Genomic DNA, 21978 nt, shown 5'->3' with positions numbered 1-21978 from the left:
TCATCTGTATTTTTGAAATGGAAGGCAATGTGAATTGCTCAGCCAAACAGTTCTGCCTTCACAGGAAATGTTGAGAAAGTTTACTGTAATTAAGTTGAACTAGCTATAAAAGTTAATCAACAAACACCAGCCATATGTAAACTGTGTGAAGGTTCAGCTTTGCCAGACAGAAACATCAGGTAACCTTGAGGTGCAGTTATAAAGCTGGCAACAAAATGACCCTCTGAATTTAGTAATAACAACAATAAGTTCATTACCATTACATCTACAAGCAGAACTGAGGGTTGGGAATTTATATTGGCTAGTCTAGTTTTATCTGGATGCATTTTCTTCTGTTATTTTCATTTTTCTCTTATTGATAACTTTGCAATCTATTTTTAAAATAAGGGTGGGGTTTTTTTTAGAAGATCTTCTCAAAAATGCATGTTACCATAAAAAAAACTTTCAAGTCAAAGCTGAGTGTGTTTGTTTTAGTGTGTCTGAGGTCTTATTAGTCGTCCCATATCTAATTGCCTTAGTTTCTTGTGCCAGTTGGGTTGTTTTTTTTAAGTTCCAAAGGTTAAGAGGCTTTTTAGTAATACAGTACGGTAAAAAGCCAACAACAATGAGAAAACACCCCATGGTATTTGTGGTTAGGCAGGTGTTGATTTACCTCATTTTCTTGCCTCCTTTTCCTCTAAGACTTTGCTGTCACAGTCATCTTAACATTTCATGTTTTCTTCTTTCTTTCTTTCCTCACCTTCATTTATAACTGCTCAAATCTTGCCTGGTGATAGCCTGGAGGCAAGAACACATCAGGTTATGCTTACAAGCAATTATAAGCAGACTGAGAGCGTGCTGTGTGTGAGTTTTACACACAAGCCTTAGACTGGGACATTGTTGTGGTAGATGTAAAAGGAAAAACGTTTCTCTTCAACCAGGCATTTGGCTGACTGACATTCTATGGCTTTTAAAATGTGTTGTGAGGGAGTTATTGGTTTGTTTTTCTATTACCATGTATTTAGTATTTTTATGTTGTGAATTGCCCAGGAATCTTCTGATGAAGGGCAGTATGCAAATTTAATAAACAATAATAATAATAATTTGCACATCATGAGGTCCTTGGAGAAAATATATGATGAAAGTGAAACAAATAAAGCTTCACTTTCAGTCAGCTACTGTGAATCTGAAGTTGTCTGTAGCTCTGATTGGCACAAGTTATTTCTTTAGTTTTTGAGCTAATTTTATGAAAATTGGCCAAAATCTACACTTCCCAGACATTCCAGCTATTTCCATCCGCTATTTACAACAGTTGTATCGCAGCTATGTCTGACTTCTGGATGTATGGCAGCCCTAATCTAGAGGGTCACAAGTGAGTCAGCCCTGATTTAGGAGCAAATTTGGTGTGGCAGGACTCAAGACATAGACTGTTTTCTCTTCACTTCTGGGAGAGCTTGCTCTCATGTAAAAGCTATGTTAAATTTTATTTAAGCATCAACTGTATTATTGTCAAGATAGCAAAACAATCAAACCACAAACATCGTCATACACTGTTTGCTGTATTGTGAGAGAGCGAAGGAAAGAGAGATGTGTAAAATCAACCCAGGGTCCCTCACCGTTCTCTCTGGAATAAGAAAAAGATTGCAACACTGGTCATAAAAGACTTAAAATAGTTGGAGGCTGGAGTTGCTTGAACTGAACAAAGTTCTGTGCATGGTTTATTTACCAAAAGTTGCTGAGGAACACTGCTTACTAAGGAGAAGTTATCAAATTGTTTCTTGGAATGCTGTTGGCTGATAAACTGAAGTGCTTCTTGGAAAGAAAACCCTGAACTTAAATACAGGCGCCCGCCATTTTGTGCAGGGGTTCCATTCCTGGGCCCTAAGCGCATCAGGTTGCTAAAGCCCCATTACATCCTGCCCCTGTTCTGCCCTCTTCTGGGTCCAAAAGCACACATGCATCACTGCCTGTACTTGCTATTAAATAAGAGTTGCCTTGAAGAGTAATTACAACCTAGTAGCTGGAGTGATTAAAAGAATGACCTGCAATCCTGTGGACTGGGAAAATGTATGTCCTGAATATGAATGTCAGTTCCTCCTATGATGACTCCCAATTTCTTTGTGTTCAAGGACATATTTCCATACACCTCTCCTTGAATGGACCTATGAACATTTGTTCTGCTAAACAAGATCCTAAGTGAAATATTTCAAATACATAGGTTAGTTGAAGAGTTTCTGTTGTTGTCATGTTGTGTTAAATTGGATGCTGCATCATCCAGGTTTTGCTCTGTGTGTGTGTGTGTTGTCTTTGCTGAGACTGTGGCTTACAACGGAGACTAGACGTATCGGTCAGGACCTGCCCACCCAGGAAGCACGGTGCTGCTTCAGGGGAAATGACATCTGTGGCATGTTCCTTGGAGGCTGGATCTGATTCCTCCTTGGCAGCTCCACCCCAACCTTAAATGTTGCCTTGATAGGAACCTTTTGGCGAATAGGAGGCGCTGCTGGTCTCCCCCCACTCCTAGGGAAGAAATGAAGGGGGCTGCCCTCTGGGAACTTTGGGGTTCTGCACCTGCCCAGCATGATTCAGAGCACTCGCCCCACCCCACAATGGTCTTTGATTCTCACTTCAACCACCAGCTAAATTTGATTTGATTCCTTCCTACCACCACATGTTCCAAGTTTAGTTTGTCACTCACCCCCCCCCATTCATGACGTAGATATTCACTCCTCTCTTCTTCCTGATACAAATCTTTATTCCCCACTAGTTTTAAACTAGTTTTCCCCACTAGTTTTAACTAGTTTCCCCCACTATTTTAATGTTTCAGTATTTTAATGTTGTATTTTAATCTTGTTTTTAAGTTGTATTCATTCAACTTGTTTTTATTATTGCTTGTTAGCCGCCCTGAGCCTGGCCTTGGCTGGGGAGGGCAGGGTATAAATTGTTGTTGTTGTTGTTGTTGTTGTTGTTGTTGTTGTTGTTACTAAATTAGATCTTCACTCACCCCTACTTCCCTGGCATAGAGGACCCTGCCATTTTGGGGTTCTCCTCAGGTGCAAAAATGTATTGGGCCAACCCTGGTATCAATTCAAATAAGTTTATCACTTTGGTTTACATCAGATTGTATCCTGCAGCATAGCAGCTAAAGTCTGGATATATTCCTAGCTAAATGGGACAGATCTGGTTAACACTACAATTCATTATTAGAAATAGCTGTTGAAGGTTAGCAAAAGCCTTCTGTGGGCGTCCGTGAACAAGCAAGGCTCATATGGAACTTATTTCCAAGTATAGATGTTTGTTTGCGTGTGTTTATGTACAGTATGGGTTTTTAAACAGTAGCATATTTCACAATGTTTAAGATAAAAGCTCTCAAGTGGTTTTGTCACATAAAATGTGCTTCCTGGTGTGTGAAGGTATGAAACTGAAATGCTGTAACAAAGAGCATACTAATGAGAAAATTAGGTACAAGAATACCGTGGAGATTGGAAAATGCAGATGTTGAGAACAGAGAAAGTAAGTTACCTTATTTCAATCAGATAGGAACATTTTCATAGTGGTAAAAGAAACTAGCTTTTTATTTGCTATGTCAAAGTGTTCAGGCAAAATGGTTTCTTGTAGCTATCAGTGTGACAGATTAGGCCTACCTTGAAGCAGCATAAAATTACACAATCATCCAGAAATAGTTCAAAGAGAATAATTCAAAACCTGAATTTGTATGTAGAGAGTAAGTGCATGGTGCCTATACATCCTCTGGTCTTAACATTTATTGTTCAACATTTTTATGTGAGTGTTTATCTCTGATTGGCACAAAAACATCTTTTTCATTTCCTTTTGAAGTCTCCAAGGCTGAGCCATGGATGATGCCTTTTGGTGGAAATACTTCAAAATCTGAGCTTTAACATCCTTTAAAGTGCTTTTGTTTTTGTAAAGATCATACATTTTCTATATTTTTGTGCTACAAATAGGCCAGAGACTTTAGGAGAGCATTGGGGGGGGGGGGATGCAATTGGATGTGGGAGGTATGAAAGTCCAATTTAGTGATTGAAAATCTTGTTGCAATTCTTAGGACTGAAGCCACTGTTCCTTTGGGGGGGGGGGTTAGGGGAGCTAATTATTCTTAATGCTGATATATTCTGGTCCTGGAAAATAATGGCCATGTTACAACAAACGTAAAAGAAAAAAAATATCTGTTCTCTAGCTCTAATAAGCTAATGGAATTATCATAAGCCTGTCAGAAGAACCATTTATAATAATATGGGTTTTTATTATTGACAATCTGTTTTATGTACCCAACCAGACACACAACGGTTCTTAATGCACTAATTTGACTAGGAAGGAAATCTCTCCCACTCACATTTACTAATAGTCCCATGGGTGATATCCAGCAAAATCATACCCAGACTATTGAAATAAATGGATTTGAGTAACTGAAGTTAATTTATGTAAGTGGCTCAACTCTGACTGTAGGGCTTGCTGATTGGAAGGTCGGCGGTTTGAATCCACATGATGGGGTAAGCTCCCGTTGCTCAGTCCCAGCTCCTGCCAACCTAGCAGTTCAAAAGCACATGCAAGTAGATAAATAGGTACCGTTCTGGTGGGAAGGTAAACGGCATTTCCGTGCGCTGCTCTGGTTTCGCCAGAAGCGGCTTAGTCATGCTGGCCACATGACCCGGAAAAACTGTCTGCGGACAAACGTCGGCTCCCTTGGCCAGTAAAGCAAGATGAGTGCCACAACCCAGAGTCGTTCGTGACTGGACTTAACTGTCAGGGGTCCTTTACCTTTACTTTTCCCTTACTCTGAGTGTAACTTAGAAACCACCCATGGAATAACAGAAACATTGCCACCCGACCCCACTCCCACTCACTCCACCTCTTTCCCGCTTTTCTTCCTAAAGTAACACTAATGTCTCAACAAATGAAACTGATCTGTAGAAAATGTAACTTGAAAAAAGAGACATTGCACATACTTTAGTAAACCAATAAATCTTTAATAAAAATATGTTGTGGTTTTAAAAGGTTGATCTATATTTTCCTATTGAAATGAGTTATCCAGTACTTTCTGTGACTGCCATTTGCAGTATGGTATTCTATTTTCCCAATTTTCTCTTTGAATTATTTACAGATACTCACTATGCCACCGTATATTGGCAGAAAACTGAGAAGACCTTCCAGGTTAAGGATGTATTGGATAAGAATGGTGATGCTTATGGCTATTATAATGACACTGTACAGTCTACAGGATGGGGGGTTCTTGAGATCAAAGCAGGCTATGGTAACCAGCCCATAAGCAATGAAGACCTCATGTATGCTGCAGGTTACTTGGAGGGATATCTCACTGCTTCGTAAGTACCTCTGAAAACTAAATGGAGTCATCTGGTGGGGCATTACAAGTATACATGTTAGAAGAGAAGAAGAGCCAACTGAGCTCATTGTATATTTATTGTTACCAATCTATATTCCTTTTAATCATAAAACGTGTATTCAGTGAACAAACATGGAACCAATATATAAAGCAATATACATTTGAATCATCTGTAATACACAAATAATAAATAGCTGAGTCACACATCAGGGAACACGAATAGTAAGTTTTAGTAAATGTGTAAAATTTAATATTGAAGATGCTTGCTTAACATTAGCTGGAAGGGAATTCTAGGTATGTGGGGGATGTAATTGTTCATTAAGAGAGCTACATTGTACTATAATAGCTTTCAGGTTCCTGAAATTGTCTGTGATCAGCTATAAGTAAAATACACATTATCCACAATTTATTTCTGAATGTGGTTTATAGCATCATATGTATTACTAAACATGGCTGGACAAAGCATCTTAATGTTCACTTGGCCTTAAAGTAATGGGTGGATGGGACAAAAATGATCTGTATTGACATGGTAGCACTTCAGAGGCATCCAAACTTATTAGATGAAATGTGGTATCTTATTCAAAACTTGGGATAAACTGGATATTTGATTAGTGTTCTGGGCCCATCTTGCCAAAGCCAAATTGGGACTTCATACCAACATTCATTACGAATGTATCACAACGCATGACGTATGACTTGAGATACATGCTGGACATTTGGCCTGGAAGCAGATGGCCTGTTGTTTTTTTAAAAAATGCATTTTCATAGTTTGAGCTATAATTTGAGGGACGAGGAACACCTTTTGAGCTGGGCTGTTCTAGCTCCTGCTGGGTTTCATCAGCGGATTGGGACAAGTTCCAACGAGCTGGGTGTTGCATGGCTAATGGCACTTTTCTTTTCCTGGAGCGCTTCCAGTTGTGTGCTATAACGCTATACTGAGTGGTGTGTCATTATGCTCTACTGGATGTGTGGGAACTGGGGATAACATGCCAACCTAAATATTATGCTTGTTCCTTCAGAAGTATGAACCAGTGAGAGAGGTTATAGTTGCCTCACCCTCCTACTATGCCAATATCTTTGCTCGCCCATCTCTTCTTCTAGAAGTTGTTGGCCAAAGCTAAAGTCCTGCTTGCTACAAGAAGTGGGTAGGTGGTGGTGCAAGGACCGTGGACTAGCTGAGCAAGGGGTCAGGAGGCATGGGGTGTTCCAGACCTTTTATTTGCAAATTTAACAAAACTTTTTTTAAAAAAGCAATAAAATAAAATTAACAGCCATCACTTCACAATGTGAATTCAGTAACCATCAGCACATACTTCTTGGGTTAAACATGTCAGTTAATATAAGTTCTCCAAATGTCCATATAGGTATCCACACAAAACTGAGGTCTATAGGAAAATAAGTCCAAATGTAGCCAGGGCCATGAGGTCCAAGACCATTGTCTAATGGACAGTGGGTATTTGTATTTATAACATTTCCCTCCTCTTTTTCCCCCCCAGACACATGTGTGACCATCTTGCAAACCTGTATACACAGCTGATTAAGAATGTCCTCATTGAGAGAAAAGTTAAAGATTTTATGCGGTATGTTATAAAAAGAAAATGCTCTTTTCACAAATAGGAACAAAAGTTGCCTAGAAGCTCCAGTCACCCTGGTGATATTTTCTTGTTTTTGTTGAACAAGTTGATTCAGGAAAATATTGTGCCACAATAAATTTCTTAAGTCTTTAAGGTTGCGCAACATTAATGGATTTTTGTTTGAAATAGACAGTCCTCTAGAAGCATCCTGGGAGATGTTGCAAGAGTTGACAGTGTACGGTGTCTATAGAGATGCAAGTGAACGCCCTGCACCACCCTGGTTCTTGGGCAAGTAAATTTCCCTGAGAGTATATAATATACAAACTGTTCCCATATAAAATTATAAGTGAAACAAGTTGAAAGGTGACCTGATTTAGTTATCTCTGAACAAAATAACATTTATTAACACAACCTGAGTTTTGTCAGCAGGCTACAATGTTTGTTTACTTGATAAAAGTGTGATCTGAGCTAAGCATGTTTACTCAGGAGCAAGTGCCAATGGATCCCAGTTGGACTTAAGGCTATCTGGCCTGTGAAAAAACACACTCTAAAGTCACATTTTCCTCTCTACAGGAAACAAGATAAGTGGACCAGACAACAAATTAAAAAAAACAAGAATGACCCCTTCTGGAGGCATGCCGGGTACATCATTGCCCAGTTGGATGGGCTGTACATGGGAACAATGGAGTGGGCTAAGCGACAGCAAAAAACAGTAAGGCTCATCACTTGAAGGGGAAAGAGAGTTTAGACCACACACAAAACCTGAAAGGGTGTTTTTACTGCTTTCTTCTTTCTTCTTTCTTTACAGCAAAGAATCATATTTACTGCAGCTATCAAATAGGTGCACAGTATCAGAGTTTAATATTAATTCCAGAAACTCTTGTTTGCAACTCTAGGCTTTTAGGAAACTTGGGTGGGGTGATGAAGGTCTGTCTGCACATGCTCTACCACACACACAGAATGGGAAGTGACACTGCATGCAGCTGCTGTCATTGTAGCCATAATTGTTGTGTGGGCCGGCAGCCCTCTGGGATATCAATGAGGCGGCAGCATTGAGAATTAGCAAGTTGAGAACTGACTGGAGACAAATAGCTTTCACCTTTATTGCCAAGCTCAGCCATTTTATTTCACACTGGGAGAGTAGAGACACGAATAACTAACTGACCTTTCCGTCTTTGTCTAAGCACTGCAAGGAAACATGGAGCCCAGGGTTTATGAAGGCAGGATCAGCAGCATTTATAATAAATAGCACTTATCCCCTGATGGTTTTGCTTCCAGCTTTCTCTGAAAGTAAGCTGCAGAAACAAAGAAGAAATGAAAAAGGTTGAGAATTGTTTCACAACCAGATCTGTGATCCTATTAAGCACCTTGGAAGTAAAAATACAGTTGAAATACATTGACCTTGCTTCTGGATAAAATACATTTTGAACATGTGTGTATTATACTAGAAGTTAACACAAATATGTTGTAACCTTCACATACCGCATTGGCCTGAATATAAGCCTTTCCCCCCCCCCCAAATTCTGACTGTGAAAAGTTAAAGTGCTGCTTAAATTCGTGAGCTTACGAAAATGGGCTTTTACGATATCACTGCTGAAACAGACATACCGTAAAATGGAACGGGTGTGAGTGCCTAAACGGGTGTGAGTGTTCTAAATGATTTCTCACAAATAGTGAGATTGCAGCTGTGTATAAGGGAGGATTCATTTTGGGGATAAGGGCTGTGGTGCAGAAATGAACAGTCCTCAAATATTCTCAAAACTTAGGAGTGTTGCTCCATTATTGTTTATCTGTCTCCGTGTGCACACATGTAATACCAAATGTATTAATTATCATGACTACCACCCTTTGCATAATGTCCTGGGAGTAAGCTGCATTGAACTCAGTGGTGCTTAATTCTGACTGCATAGGTTCACTTTGTAAAACGCACTGATCTTTAACAAAGGAACTTTAACCTGCTGAAATGCAACAGTTGGCTTTTAATTAGACATGCAAACAATCTTGCAAAGAAGTGTTCCCTTTGAAAGTTCTAGCATGAAGTAGGGACACCATCAGAGTAAAAGAAAAACATATCTCACCTCTGCAGGATTTTTGTTCTCATTCTCTGACTTTGGTCACATCAGATGAAGTGCATGTTTCACAAAATTTGCATGGAGGTAATTTTGATGTCAAGCATAGTATTTTACAAGAAACTACAGGATAGAACTGCAGCATGGATAACATTATGTGTACACAGATTAAAAAATTGTGAGTGCACAGGAGCCAGAGTACAGTATACAATAATGTATACACAGGACTCATCCCATTCTCTCCCTCATTTAGTCACTTAGAAAATTAACTTAACCCTGTGTGTACCACAATTAGGAGCAGTTTTTCATATGATACCAACTGTAGCAATATTTGGCCAGTGCCACACGCCGTTGTGCACAACCTTCCTCCCAGAATTTTTGTTTGTGTTACACTGATCGAGTCAGTAGTAGTGATGTACCATATTTTTTGCTCTATAAGACGCACCAGACCACAAGACGCACCTAGTTTTTGGAGGAGGAAAACAAAAAAAATATTCTGAATCTCAGAAGCCAGAACAGCAAGAGGGATCGCTGCACAGTGAAAGCAGCAATCCCTCTTGCTGTTCTGGCTTCTGGGATAGCTGCGCAGCCTGCATTCACTCCATAAGACGCACACACATTTCCCCTTACTTTTTAGGAGGGGAAAAGTGAGTCTTATAGAGCAAAAAATACGGTCCATGTCTTTTCTGTGCCTTACTTTTCAATATGGTACTTAAAAGCACTACAGTTCTTAAAGTGGGTCATTCATTCTCCCTCTTCAGCATCTGAGGCACAGCAATCTGAAGAGATTAAATTATACACAGCACAGAGCAAAATGGGACCCAGGAAGAGAGCATAAAATCAAATCTGTTACAACAGCTGGTCTGTCTTTGCATATTCTGGATGGCTATGATAGAAGTAGTATATAAACTGTCTTCTACCTGTTCTGAGCTCCATTAGAAGCATCTGGCAGAATTCCATGAGCTGCTTTTGAATCCATTCTCTTTGCCTTCTTACAAAATAAGCTCTGGGCAATAATCACCTATATTTGTTTTTCAAGGATCCATATGCCTATATAAACAAAAGTCTATTCCATCTGTCTCTTTGTTAGGTCAGTTGTTACTGCAGCATCCCATGCTTGCCAGATCCAATAACTCTTTAACTTCTGACATGCAAAACATTCCTTAGCCAAGCAACTTGGTTGGTTAGAGCAGGTGCTGATAATGCCAAGGTTGCAGATTCAATCCCCGTATGGGACGGCTGCATATTCCTGCATTGCATGGGGTTGGACTAGATGATCCTCAGGGTCCCACCCTACTTCACAGTTCTATTATTCTGTCTGTTTAAATACCTCACATAACTTTGAGACCACCTTTCCAATGCACTGTCAAGCATCCTTTGCTCTGTCATTAGTCTAGATCTTAGGACCAAAGCATAACTCTTTGCTGAAGGAATTTATTTATAGTCACATTTTCCAAAGAAATGAGGGGTTTAAATATTGAATATATTTAGAGAACTATGTATACATAACATACAGTTGCTTTCCTTAATTTCATAATTTCAGTGTTTAAAGTCGCTGTCTAAACCACTTCTTGCAAATATCTTGGCAAATAGTATATTTTGGTACTAGCTGCATCTAAACTCTTATATTCAAACTCCACATAATTCTCTACCCTTCTTAATCTTAAAGAAGGCTAGGAAAACAATCTTATTCCCTGCTATATTCTGAAGAAGCGTACTGAGAGGATAATTTTTTTGAACAACTTTATTGCTACACAGTACTTTTGATTAGGAAACCAACTTCTACCATGTCATGATAATTCTGCAAGAATTATTAGCAAAGAGTTTGGATTTCCTGTTTCTCAAGGCAAAACTAATTCTAAAAATGATATTGAGAAGAAACATACTGACTTGCTGTAGATTCTCTTCTGTTCTAGCTGTTTCATAATATTACATGCTCAGCTTGTATTATTCCACAGTACTAGGAAATCTGCTGTTTTCACAGCTACCAGCTACAGTTTCCTCTGCTGACATGGTTTCCTTGAGCTCCTAATCCCCAGCCCATCAACCATGCTGAAGGAGGGAGGCTTGCCCTGGCTCTGTCATTCACTAATTGTGCATTTTTTGAGGGAAGAACCACCTTCCCTCTGTCTCCTCCACCAGTCCTACCTAGTAACAGGAAGAACTGCAGAGGGAAGTTTTGTCCTACCACATCTTTCTGCATAGGAACAAAGGAAACCGCCTTGTGGCAAGTCAAATCATTGGTTCTTCTAGCTTAGTATTGTCAACGCCTGACTTTCTGGGGTGCCATGCAGGAGTCCTTCTTGGCCCAACTTGGAGATGCCAGGGATTAAATCTGGGACTCCTTGCATGTAAAGCATGTGTTCTACCCCCTCAGCTACATTCTCAGTATAAAGAGAATGGGATACAAAATCGCCATTAATGGACAGCCACCTCTTCTGAGGGAACCAGAACCGTGTTCACCATCTACATGGCAGCCATATTGTTAATCGAGTTCCTCAACGAACCCCTTTTCAAAATTGGCATTGCAGTGGCTTTTTTTCAGCTCTTGAGTAAAGAGGCCAACATTGGTGATGTTGCATATCCGTTTGCAGAAAAACGGCAGTTTCACATCTGATCTCTTCAAGAAATTTCAGGCCTGGACTATATCCAGGCCTGGTAATTTGTTAATTTTTGATTTGTGCACTAGAACTAAAATTTCATTACTTGTCACTTGACTTAGTTCTTCAGACTCCCTCCTTGGGGAAAAAAGTCATTCAGGCATAGACAGCTATTACTGTGTTGGGTACCACTGTCATGGGAAACTTGAGTCTAAAATTACAAATATCTCATCTCTCTTTACTTCCAGCCTCTCACTCCCTTCCAAGTCTATTTCCTGAATGCAGTTGGAGATCTGCTTGACCTCATTCCTGCCTTATTCTCAGGTTCAGCAATGACTAATTTAATGACAGGAGACTCTACACAGTACCTATGGGATATGGGCCATTGCTCTGCTCTGATTAAGGTGAGACCAACAACATTCCTGTTTCTATGTTTAGGCCTAAAAGAAAAGATGTAACCAACTGCACCCCAAAATGGAATTTATACTTTGGACCCCATTTTTCTAAGCCTCATGCATACATAGCATTGATAATTAAATCTCATACTGTTGGTTTTACAATACTTTTTTTTAAAAAAAATAATAATAATTGTCTTTGTCTGTTCTCTCTAAAATAGCCCCACTTTATTCTGGGAGAAAGTTTCAGAAGTGTCCCAGTCAAAAATGTAATCAAGATATTGGATATGCAATAGTTTGAAAGAAAAGTCAAGTCCTAAGAATTCCCTCTCTCAATCAGACCAATATTTGCATAAAATGCATATTTTACTAAAACTGATGTTCACAGAAATGGCAAATACCAAACTAAAATATATTATTGAAGAGAGAATTTTGGATTTATAAATTTTTCATATACACCTTGGAAATATACAACAGGTATTCTGATATGGAATCTAAGCAGATGTGCAACATAAGAATTCAAATATAAGTAAATGGAAGGTTTAAGATGCACCCTACTGACAGTGTTTTGACAGGCAATCGAAAATGTTGAACAAAAATGTTACAAGGAATATCCGATTCAGGGATATGGATGCTATTTCCTTTTAAAAGAAGAAAAATAAAATTAGTCTGTCTTTAAGCTGCCACAAGACTCTGTCATTTTGACTGCATGAGACTAACATGGCTACTACTTCTCTTGGCTAGGTCCTCCCTGGATATGAAAATATATTATTTGCTCATTCTAGCTGGTTCACATATGCGGCTACTTTGAGAATCTATAAGCATTGGGACTTTAAAGTTGATGATCCACAAACGAGCTCAGGCCGTGCTTCATTCAGCAGTTACCCAGGTAACTTAGATGTGTGAATGGAACTCTGTGTGAGTTTGTTACGTTTGAATGCAGGAGTCTTGCCTGTATGCTGTAGAATCTCATAGTTTGCTGCCCTGAAGGAACTTGAATTCAAAGGCAGATAGGGCAACAAAGACTTTATTATCCAAATAAACCTGCAGATTAATACGTAGCAAAATTTGCTAAATGGTTAGACAAATTGGATATGGATTTGGGCTGGTAAGGAGGTTGTGCTTCTTCAGTGGACTAAATCCAAAACTTTATTGCTTAGCCAAAGGTCATCACTCATAAAACAGCACAATAAAAATGGGAAGACCATTCAAAATTTGATTAATACAAACTAATAGCATGACCACCAGCTGACGTAATCTCCCTCACCCTCACTGAACCAGTACCATTGAGTTTGCCCTAAGGAGACTCACATCCCTGTGTGTGTGATCTTGGCACCAGCCCAGTGATACTGGATATCACGAGCCTGCTTTTCAAGTCTGCCACACAAGCTTCAACCACAAACCATTACAAACCACCCAAGTGCCTAGTAGTGTTTTTGGAGTGTTGCACCTACTGAGAACACCGCATCCTTCAGTCAAAATATTTCAAGATGCCTCTAGCTGGCCCTGAATTAATTCCAGTTAGTGTGCGTAGGAAAAGGTAGATGGAATAACTTTCCTTCTTAAAGCTATGCCCCAAACTTTTAACAGCATGTTTTTAACTGGCTTTTTTACCTGCTGTTGTCATTTTGGTGCCTGGCAGATAATTTATTTTTAATGTTTAACTGCAGTTGTAATCCTGTCAACTGCTTTATGCTGCTTTTATAATTTTGTAGTTTTTAGTTTATGTTTTTTAAATATATTTGTACTGTAATCTTTTTATAAACCACCCTGGGAATATGGTTGAAAGGCAGTATAAAAGGTAGTATTAATAAACAAATACCTTGCATCCTATGTTTGTGCAAGCAGAAGGCAGCTTGAAAAGTCAGTCACTCCTTCCCTGCCTCCAAGGGTGGTTGGAAGCCTTTTCAACAGTGTGGGCAACAGTGTGCTAGGAACCTGCAGAGCACAGTGTGGGGAACCGCTGGTACAAAATGCCTCAGCTCGGTTAGCAATCACATGGGACGGGGGCAAAACAGCACCTCTCCAAACTTTGTGAGGGAGAAACTTTGTGAGTGCAAGATTTTGCATGTGCTGAGTATAAGGGTTTGATTGTTAAGTGTGCCTGCTTTTAACAACAGTGCAATATTGTACATGCATGATTGGGTGCAAGAGAAGAAACATGGGTATAGGAAGAGAGACGTTAAGAAAAGGAAGAGGTCCAGAGAGGTGGCATGTGTGTGGCATGGGATCCCTGTGTGAATGTGCCACTGGTCTTATTATTTTATTTATTTATTGCATCTATACCCCACCTTCCCTTCCAAGGAGCTTGAGGTGGCATACATGGTTCTCCCCTCGTCAATTAATCTCCACAACAGTCCTGTGAGGTAGGTTAGGCTGAGAGGCAATGATGAGCCCAAGGTTGTCCAGTGAGTTTCGTGGCTGAGTGGGAATTCTAATCCTGGTTTCCCAGGTCCTGGTCTGACACTCTTAACCATTACACAACACTTGGCACTTGTAGAAGATTTCTGTTCCCATGCTGTGGTGAGAATGGATGAATGCTGCTGTCAGGGCTGCCTCAGGTCCCAGCTCACAAGAGACCAACGCCAAGTCCAGTTTATATACAAAGACGTTTATTGAAGTGTATTGTATGCTCCACAGCCGAGGCGCGCAGCCCCACGTCTGTTACGCTTAGACCGCTGAAGTCCCCTCTGAGTCAGTCCCGCCTCTGCACCACTTTAAGAGGCTTGTGCTGCTCCACCTCTTCCTTTCTTTCCTTTTCCGCAGGGTCTTCCTGCCCCCTGGGGTTTCGCCCCTCCTGGATTCCCCTGACGCGGAATCCCCAGACAGCTCTTCCCCCCTCCTGCGTGCTTTGGGACCTGGCTCCTCCTCCGGACTCCCTGTTCTTCCGCGCGCCTCCACATTTGAACTTGGCGCGCGTTCGCAACCTCTAACCTTCCTCTTGACTGTTACACTACTCCCTGCACTACTCCCCTCCCCTTCCGGGAGGATGTCTTGCTCCGATCTCCCCTCCCTCTCTGCTTTAGGACCTGCTTCTCCTGTCACTCTGGAATCTCCACCCCCTTCACTGCGCTCTGGCGGAGAAGCCGGTCCCGACTCCCAGCTCCCACTCTGGGTTCCCCCGCTGGTCCCCTGCTCCTGACGAGTCCCCCCTGTGACTCCCCTTGGCCTGACCACAGGCGCCCCCTTCTGGGAATCCTCAGATTCACTTGAAAGACTCATGGAATCCCTCAAGCCATTGTCATCCTCTTCCTCGCTGCCCTGGGATTCTTCCCCCTCGCTCTCCGTCTCCTCCCTCACCTGTGCCTCTGTCCCTGAACCCCTGACAGCTGCGGTATACATTTATATGCACAAAATTTAAAACAACTTGCCTGGAAATATTTTGTGCAGTGCTTGTAGTGGTCATGCTGTAGCCTTCCCACATGCTGCTGCCTTTCTACCTGTGCAACATCCCACAATGGAGCATGCTTTTATTTTATTTTTTATCGCAATAGGGACTGTATTTTATTTTATTATATTTCATGCTTGTACCATTTTCAGCACAGTCACTCCTGTTTCTGATCATGTCTGGCCCTTTGGGGGAACTCCTTGAAACACTAACATCACCTCTCACTAATAAGGCTGTGGTGAATGAGGCTGCAAGGGCCCAGTGTTCTCTACAAGGTTTGCTGAGTAGCTACATGGCTTGGATCCAGAAGATGCAATCAGAAACACTTTTGTTTGCATTGATAGAATTATGGGGCTCATTCAAGGATCCTTGAGAGTGAGCGATAGGGAGACTGGCTTACAGATGAAGTAGATAAACCGTGTCAAGAGGCAATTTCAATTACATCAAATTCTCATAAGCCCATGCAAATAGAGAAACACAATGCTGACTAGGCAGAACTTCAGAGAGCCGCCGGTGCTTGTAGTTTTCATTTTCAAGTACTTTCCCTTAGGGATGCTGATTTCCCCCTGCTATTTTCCAGGGCACATACCTGTTACAGAATCACAACCTACAAAATTAGTTCTAAGGGCTGTGTACATGTCTCTGTGTGATACCTTTTAGAAACCTATGTGGAACCAGTGAATGTGAACACCTAGGAAATTGTCATGTCAGCTGTTTTGCCATCTGCAGTTTTTAGATGTCTCTGTAAGAGAGTTATAAGCTCATGTCACATAAGCAGCCCATTGTGAAGCTCATAATGGAACTGAATTGTGACTTTGATGTTGTTCATTTAACTTAAACAAAGCATTCATTTCATCTTTCTTTAACACTGTATTTTATAAAATATTATTCGGTCCTCCATGGACTACAGAGGTTTCATCCAATGTCAGGGGATTCTCTGGTAAATGGCTGGGTGGTTGTGGTGTAAGTCAGTCTGGTCAATTTTATTTTATATAGCCAAAGGCCTTTACAATGGACAACAGAGAATAAAAGGAAAACTTTCTTCTAAAATCATACAACGTAGCCTGTAGGAGTTTACAACGTAAAAAGAAATTGACTACATTAAAATTTTAAATTGGAGTTCATTCACATAGCTGGAACGGAGCTTATTGGCTGCCAGCGCAAATTTGGCTCCCTGGTGTGTAATATATAGATGTTTATCTGCTAGGAATTCAACTGTCACTTCCTGTGTGGATTGACCTGGAAGCCAATTAAGAATTGGCAGTATAAAGTTTCCTCTGGGCATTGTGTACAGGGGGGCAAATCAGAAGGTAGTGTATGATGTCCTCTACCTGATTGCATCCATATATACATTTCAATCCTTATGGGGAATTATTTGATAACTAAATATGTTGAGGACATCTGTTGGAATCTTAGTTCTACAAAGGCCCTGTGTAGCTGTGGGAAGGTCAGTCTCTCAAGGTGATGAGGCCTTAATTGATTGGTCATAATTTAGGAAGATTTCTGGGCTCCTAATCACTTAAAAATAGGAAGAACAAAATGACTAAATTAGACTGCAGAAATGAAGATAGGTGGGCAAGCCAGGGATGGATTTTTGTGTGGAAGGTCTGTGAGCTCTGTTAATCCCTGTGTTCAGCTGTTCAGAGGCATTGGTTCCTTTCATTCTTAGCTCCAGATGGCGGATCTTGGAGTTCCACTAAAATATGAAATAGATCCTGCAGAACTGACACCTCCCCTCCCCTGTTATACATCTATGGACTGCGCTCAAGAAAGGTGGCTTATAAATTAAATTTACAAAAATCATCCCAGTCAACGGACTGCTTTGCTAAGCCTCATAACAGTGTGTTATTATGTCCATTGATTGACAAGAAGATATTGTGAACTGACTGCCTAGTATTTGACCATAGTCCATTATTGCCAAATATTCCATGAAGTCAGGAATGTCTGACTGTATAGGTGGCAGTTCCCCATTTAAAATTGTTTATAAGGGTGTCCTTTCCTAGTAAGGTTGGGGTGAGGACTGCTTGTCCCCTGGCCTTGCAGCAGTCAGAGACAATCCAGGAGCCCAGCAAAATTTGTTGGAGAAGCCTCAGAATAAACATTGTGAAGCATTCATTTATGAATAACAAACCATCTCCTTTTATTTCATATTCAGGTTTTTTGGTATCCCTAGATGACTTTTACATACTTGGCAATGGCTTGATCATGTTGCAGACCACAAACAGCGTATACAACCATTCTCTTCTCAAACAAGTGGTACCTGAGAGTCTCTTTGCATGGCAGAGAGTCCGCATTGCTAACATGATGGCCCACTGCGGAAAGTCCTGGGCACAAGCCTTCGAAAGGGAAAATTCTGGTTGGTATATTTGAAGTGAATCTCTTTGTGTACAATTCTCTCAATCCTCTTGTCCCAAAAGTTAAAAGTTTAACTGTCTCCTCACTGACTTTAGGTACTTATAACAACCAGTACATGATACTGAATACAAACAGGGTCAAACTGCAAGAGAGTCTTGGAGAAGGAACCCTCTATGTCGTTGAACAGATCCCAAAACTTGTGGAATATTCTGATCAGACAAGTGTTCTCCGTAAAGGTAAAAGCTTCAATAGGAGTTCTGGAGTTTGGGTTTGGGTTGTTTTTTTAAAAAAAGTCTCTGCTGAAAGTTATCACTTTTGCTTAACTAGGGAGAATTAGAAAATAATCTAGGATAAATTTGTAACACACCAGTAATTCCAGATTTGTATTTGTGCAAAAAGGGTGTGTGTGTAGTAATGTAATGTTTGCAGGTGACTCCAGCACGCAGCAGCATAAATGATAATAGATGGTGCTCAGAAGACTTCCACTGTTTTTGGGTAAATGCTGAGATTCTTTGGTATGTCAGCCTCTCCAAGTGAAATTTGCTTTTACAACTGTTACATTCCTTCCAATGCAAGTTCTGTCCCACTCATTTATTTCCTTGTGAGTGACAGCAAGCTCTAGAAAGAGGGTTGTGTTTCTTGCAGTTCAGCTTTCAAATTCAAAACTTTGGGAACTTTCAAGCAGTGTCCAAAACCTTTTCTCCAATGCCCCTTACCCTTTCGTGTCTGCTTTTACAGGATACTGGCCTTCTTACAACGTCCCTTTTCATGAAAATATCTACAATCTGAGCGGATATACAGAGTATGTTGAAAAATACGGCCTAGACTTCTCTTATGAGATGGCTCCCAGAGCAAAAATCTTCCGACGGGACCAAGGAAAAGTGACTGACATGGAGACCATGAAACACATAATGAGATACAACAGTATGACATTTTTAATTATCCTTTAACATATGGCCAGGGAACCTTTTTTCTGCCTAGGATGACATTTCCTCTGGTGTAATTATTGAGGTCCAAATGCCAGCAGCGGGGCAGGGCAGAAGCTGATGGTGGATGGGGCCATCCCAATTTTTAATCTCTCTTTCTGCTATAGCCTGCTGTCTGTCCTTGCCACCCATTTCTTTCCTCTTCCTTGCCATCCAGGGAGGGATCACTCTTGTCAGAGGGTGTAATATGATCACTTGCAGAGGGCTTCTCAATCTAGGCTGATGGCACAGGTTGTCCACCCCTATTTTACAGACATTTCCCCTCCCATCTCCACAACATGAAAAGGCTCATTGCAAGGAATTAGCACTGCCATCATCTGTGTGCTTGCTAGCCTTTTCAGGCAACTCAGAAGAAATCATAAGAGTTTTCCCTTGCTGTTTTGGTTTCTGAACCGAACTGGGACAAGGAAAGAAAGTTGTTGAACTTTAACTACCTGGATACAGTTTTCAAAACCCATTGAGATTTTGAGGTGGGAGCCCAAATCTAACAACATATTAGTCCTCCCCCTAAAAAAAAAAAAAAAAAGAACTTCTCAGATCTTTGGGTTTAGTCCCTTACATTTCTGTTTATTCAGCATCCATCGTGATTTGCTTGCAGAAAGTTAATGCAGAGGTTAGATTATACCTAGAATCATAGAATAGAATCATAGAATCATAGAGTTGGAATAGACCACAAGGGCCATCGAGTCCAACCCCCTGCCAAGCAGGAAACACCATCAGAGCACTCCTGACATATGGTTGTCAAGCCTCTGCTATTGAGACCTATTGAGTCTGATTTGTTTGAGGGTGTTTACATGTCTTCTCCTTAAACACTTTTTCATTCTGCAGTTTTCAAAGCATTTCTATGTTACTTTCCAAAACTTTAAAAAGCCTGTGGTGTTGTTGTTTTTAAGCAGATTTTTTGCTAGGGTGATAAAGTGCTTTTCGTCCACTTTAAATGTGCAGACTGGAAGTTTTGGTATGCAATCAAATCACATTCCCACAAAATACTGGGTCTGGAGAGCTTCATTAATGTGTGACCCCGAAATTTTGGATCCCCTCCAAACTGATGCCAAGTCTGGCAGTCCCCAGTGTTGTCAAAATACCTCCCAGTGTGAATGAGACTCAAGTTGAACTGCGGTTAAAATCCTGTCTGTAAATACCTAACTCTGTGAGCAGTCAGGGCCATTTGCATTCTGCACTGTAACCCCTGAGGCATTTGACATCTAGCACAGAATGGCTGAAGCATTTGTTTTCAATGCAAGGGTATGAGTCACCATTGCCTTTGCTCTCCCTTTAGCCCTGTGATCAGCCCAGGCTTAGCCATGAACCTCACAGAGTGATCTTGGGCCTCTCTCTCTCTCTCTCTCTCTCTCTCTCTCTCTCTTTTTCACCTACCTTATAGAAGTGCTGAGAGAATAAAAGCCGGAGAGGGCCTAAACTCTTTGAGGTCAGGCCAGGCAGGAGGATACGAATGTAAATTAACAAATACAGTGGTACCTCAGGTTACAGAAGCTCCATGAACCAGACGCTTCAGGTTACAGACTCCACTAACCCAGAAATAGTACATCGGGTTAAGAACTTTGTTTCAGGATGAGAACAGAAATTGCGCAGCGGGGGCAGGGGGAGGCCCCATTATCTAAAGTGGTACCTCAGGTTAAGAACAGTTTCAGGTTAAGAATGGACCTCCAGAATGAATTAAGTTCTTAACCCAAGGTACCACTGTACAGAGAAATGAGGTGGGTCCTCATGGCTATGAACACTTACTTAAGTCCTCATTCTCTGGTTCCTTTGTTTTCTAGACTACACAAAAGATCCCTATACAAGGCACAATCCCTGTAATACCATTTGCTGCAGAGGAGACCTGAACCCTGAGTCTCCAATGCCAGCTGGCTGCTATGACTCCAAGGTAAAGACTCCCAGAAGAACTGGCCTGTTCTAGATGCTTGTGGGGAGGGTGGATTCATTCATTCATCCATTCATTCATTCTCTCTCTCACACATACACACACTTCCTCCTCTGTTATGTCATTATATGCAGCCCAAAGGTAAGGACAGTGACAGATTTATATGTGGGCTGGGCGGCTGCAGGCCAGGGCCTCATAATGTAGGAGGGCCTCAACCTCTTGCCAAAAAAAGTTAGAAAACAGATACCTTGGCTCAGTTGCTTGGTAACATTCAACCTGTGACATATGAGTCTATGAGTCTGTAACAGTTACACAAGTGCATATTTACTGTTTAGTAAAGTTTGTGGAGGCTTTAAAGCTTCTCATAGAGTTATATGATAAATAAGTAGTGCTCTACTTTCACTGAGTAGTAGAGAAAGAAGAGAATGAGGTTTTGTTTCTCATGATCAGATTCTATTAAGTTTTGGTCTCCCAAGGTCTCCTAGCCCAGGGCAGGAGTTGCTTTAATCCGGCCCTGGGTAAGAATGCAGCCTGCCCTTTCTTGCGGAAGGCACATTCACGGTATTTTTAAAACTGCTCTTTTTGTGCAGAACTCTTCATGCACAAAATACCGTATTTTTTGCTCTATAAGACTCACTTTTTTCCTCCTAAAAAGTAGGGAAATGTGTGTGCGTCTTATGGAGCGAATGTAGGCTGCACAGCTATCACAGAAGCTGGAACAGCAATAGGGATTGCTGCTTTCACTGCACAGTGATCCCTCTTGCTGTTTTGGCTTCTGAAATTCAGAATATTTTTTTTCTTGTTTTCCTCCTCCAAAAACTAGGTGCGTCTTATAGAGCGAAAAATACGGTAGTTACCGGTATATTAAAAAATAAGATTTGCCCTTCTTTTCATTGTAAGCCGCCTTGAGACTTTGGAAAGGAGACAAATAAATTGAGTGCAACGGAAGCTGAGCAAAATGGAGAAGGAAAGAGGTTAGATAAGTTTGGACCAGTAGTGTGCTGGTGTTGAGAGAGAGAGAGAGAGAGTAGCTCTGTGACTTTTGGGGTGTGTGATGATATTGCCCCCTTTCCTTTTACAATGAAGTATTCTCCTATGATCCTTCACAGGTATCAGACCTCTCTATGGCTACGAACTTTGCAGCCTATGCCATTAATGGACCAACTGTGGAAGAGGACCTGCCTGTGTTCAGCTGGACGCGTTTCAACAAAACAAAGCACCAGGGCTTGCCAGATTCATATAACTTTGATTTTGTCATTATGAAGCCAGTGCTGTGAAATAAGCATCAGAAGCTTTAACATCTAGGGAGGGGGAAATAAGTTTTAAAAAAAATAATTTGCGCTTTTACTGCCATACCAAATAAACCGGCCTGTGCCCACCTGGGA

At 41.0% G+C, this 21978-nt stretch overlaps 1 protein-coding gene and 1 long non-coding RNA gene across 5 annotated transcripts in view; one reads left to right on the top strand and one right to left on the bottom strand.

The window, feature by feature from the left end:
• The window catches only part of LOC114605116 (uncharacterized), a 10949-nt gene extending 7822 nt beyond the window's left edge, over nucleotides 1-3127 (bottom strand). Inside the window, exons 1-2 of one of the 2 annotated variants that reach the window (XR_013394472.1) lie at nucleotides 2307-3127; nucleotides 653-777 (exon numbers count right to left, since the gene is read on the bottom strand). This is a non-coding gene — a long non-coding RNA (uncharacterized LOC114605116). Of the gene's footprint in view, nucleotides 1-652; nucleotides 2189-2306 lie in introns of those variants that run through there. The other variant, XR_003708506.2, reaches the window with a different exon arrangement.
• Nucleotides 1-21978, top strand: part of PLBD1 (phospholipase B domain containing 1) — a 27097-nt gene extending 5119 nt beyond the window's left edge. For 2 of the 3 annotated variants that reach the window (XM_028745954.2, XM_028745955.2), the window contains exons 2-11: nucleotides 5102-5321; nucleotides 6838-6921; nucleotides 7489-7627; nucleotides 11833-11988; nucleotides 12724-12868; nucleotides 17523-17723; nucleotides 17818-17958; nucleotides 18461-18646; nucleotides 20490-20596; nucleotides 21703-21978. In XM_028745954.2, coding sequence (XP_028601787.2) covers nucleotides 5102-5321; nucleotides 6838-6921; nucleotides 7489-7627; nucleotides 11833-11988; nucleotides 12724-12868; nucleotides 17523-17723; nucleotides 17818-17958; nucleotides 18461-18646; nucleotides 20490-20596; nucleotides 21703-21870 — 1547 coding nt within the window. In that variant the 3' untranslated portion in view covers nucleotides 21871-21978. Of the gene's footprint in view, nucleotides 1-3378; nucleotides 3493-5101; nucleotides 5322-6837; nucleotides 6922-7488; nucleotides 7628-11832; nucleotides 11989-12723; nucleotides 12869-17522; nucleotides 17724-17817; nucleotides 17959-18460; nucleotides 18647-20489; nucleotides 20597-21702 lie in introns of those variants that run through there. The other variant, XM_028745956.2, reaches the window with a different exon arrangement.

Source organism: Podarcis muralis, chromosome 10 (assembly GCF_964188315.1).
Source record: "Podarcis muralis chromosome 10, rPodMur119.hap1.1, whole genome shotgun sequence".
Lineage (NCBI taxonomy): Eukaryota > Metazoa > Chordata > Lepidosauria > Squamata > Lacertidae > Podarcis > Podarcis muralis.
The sequence above is the reverse complement of the archived record's forward strand: the minus strand, read 5'-3'. Positions and strand labels throughout refer to the sequence as shown.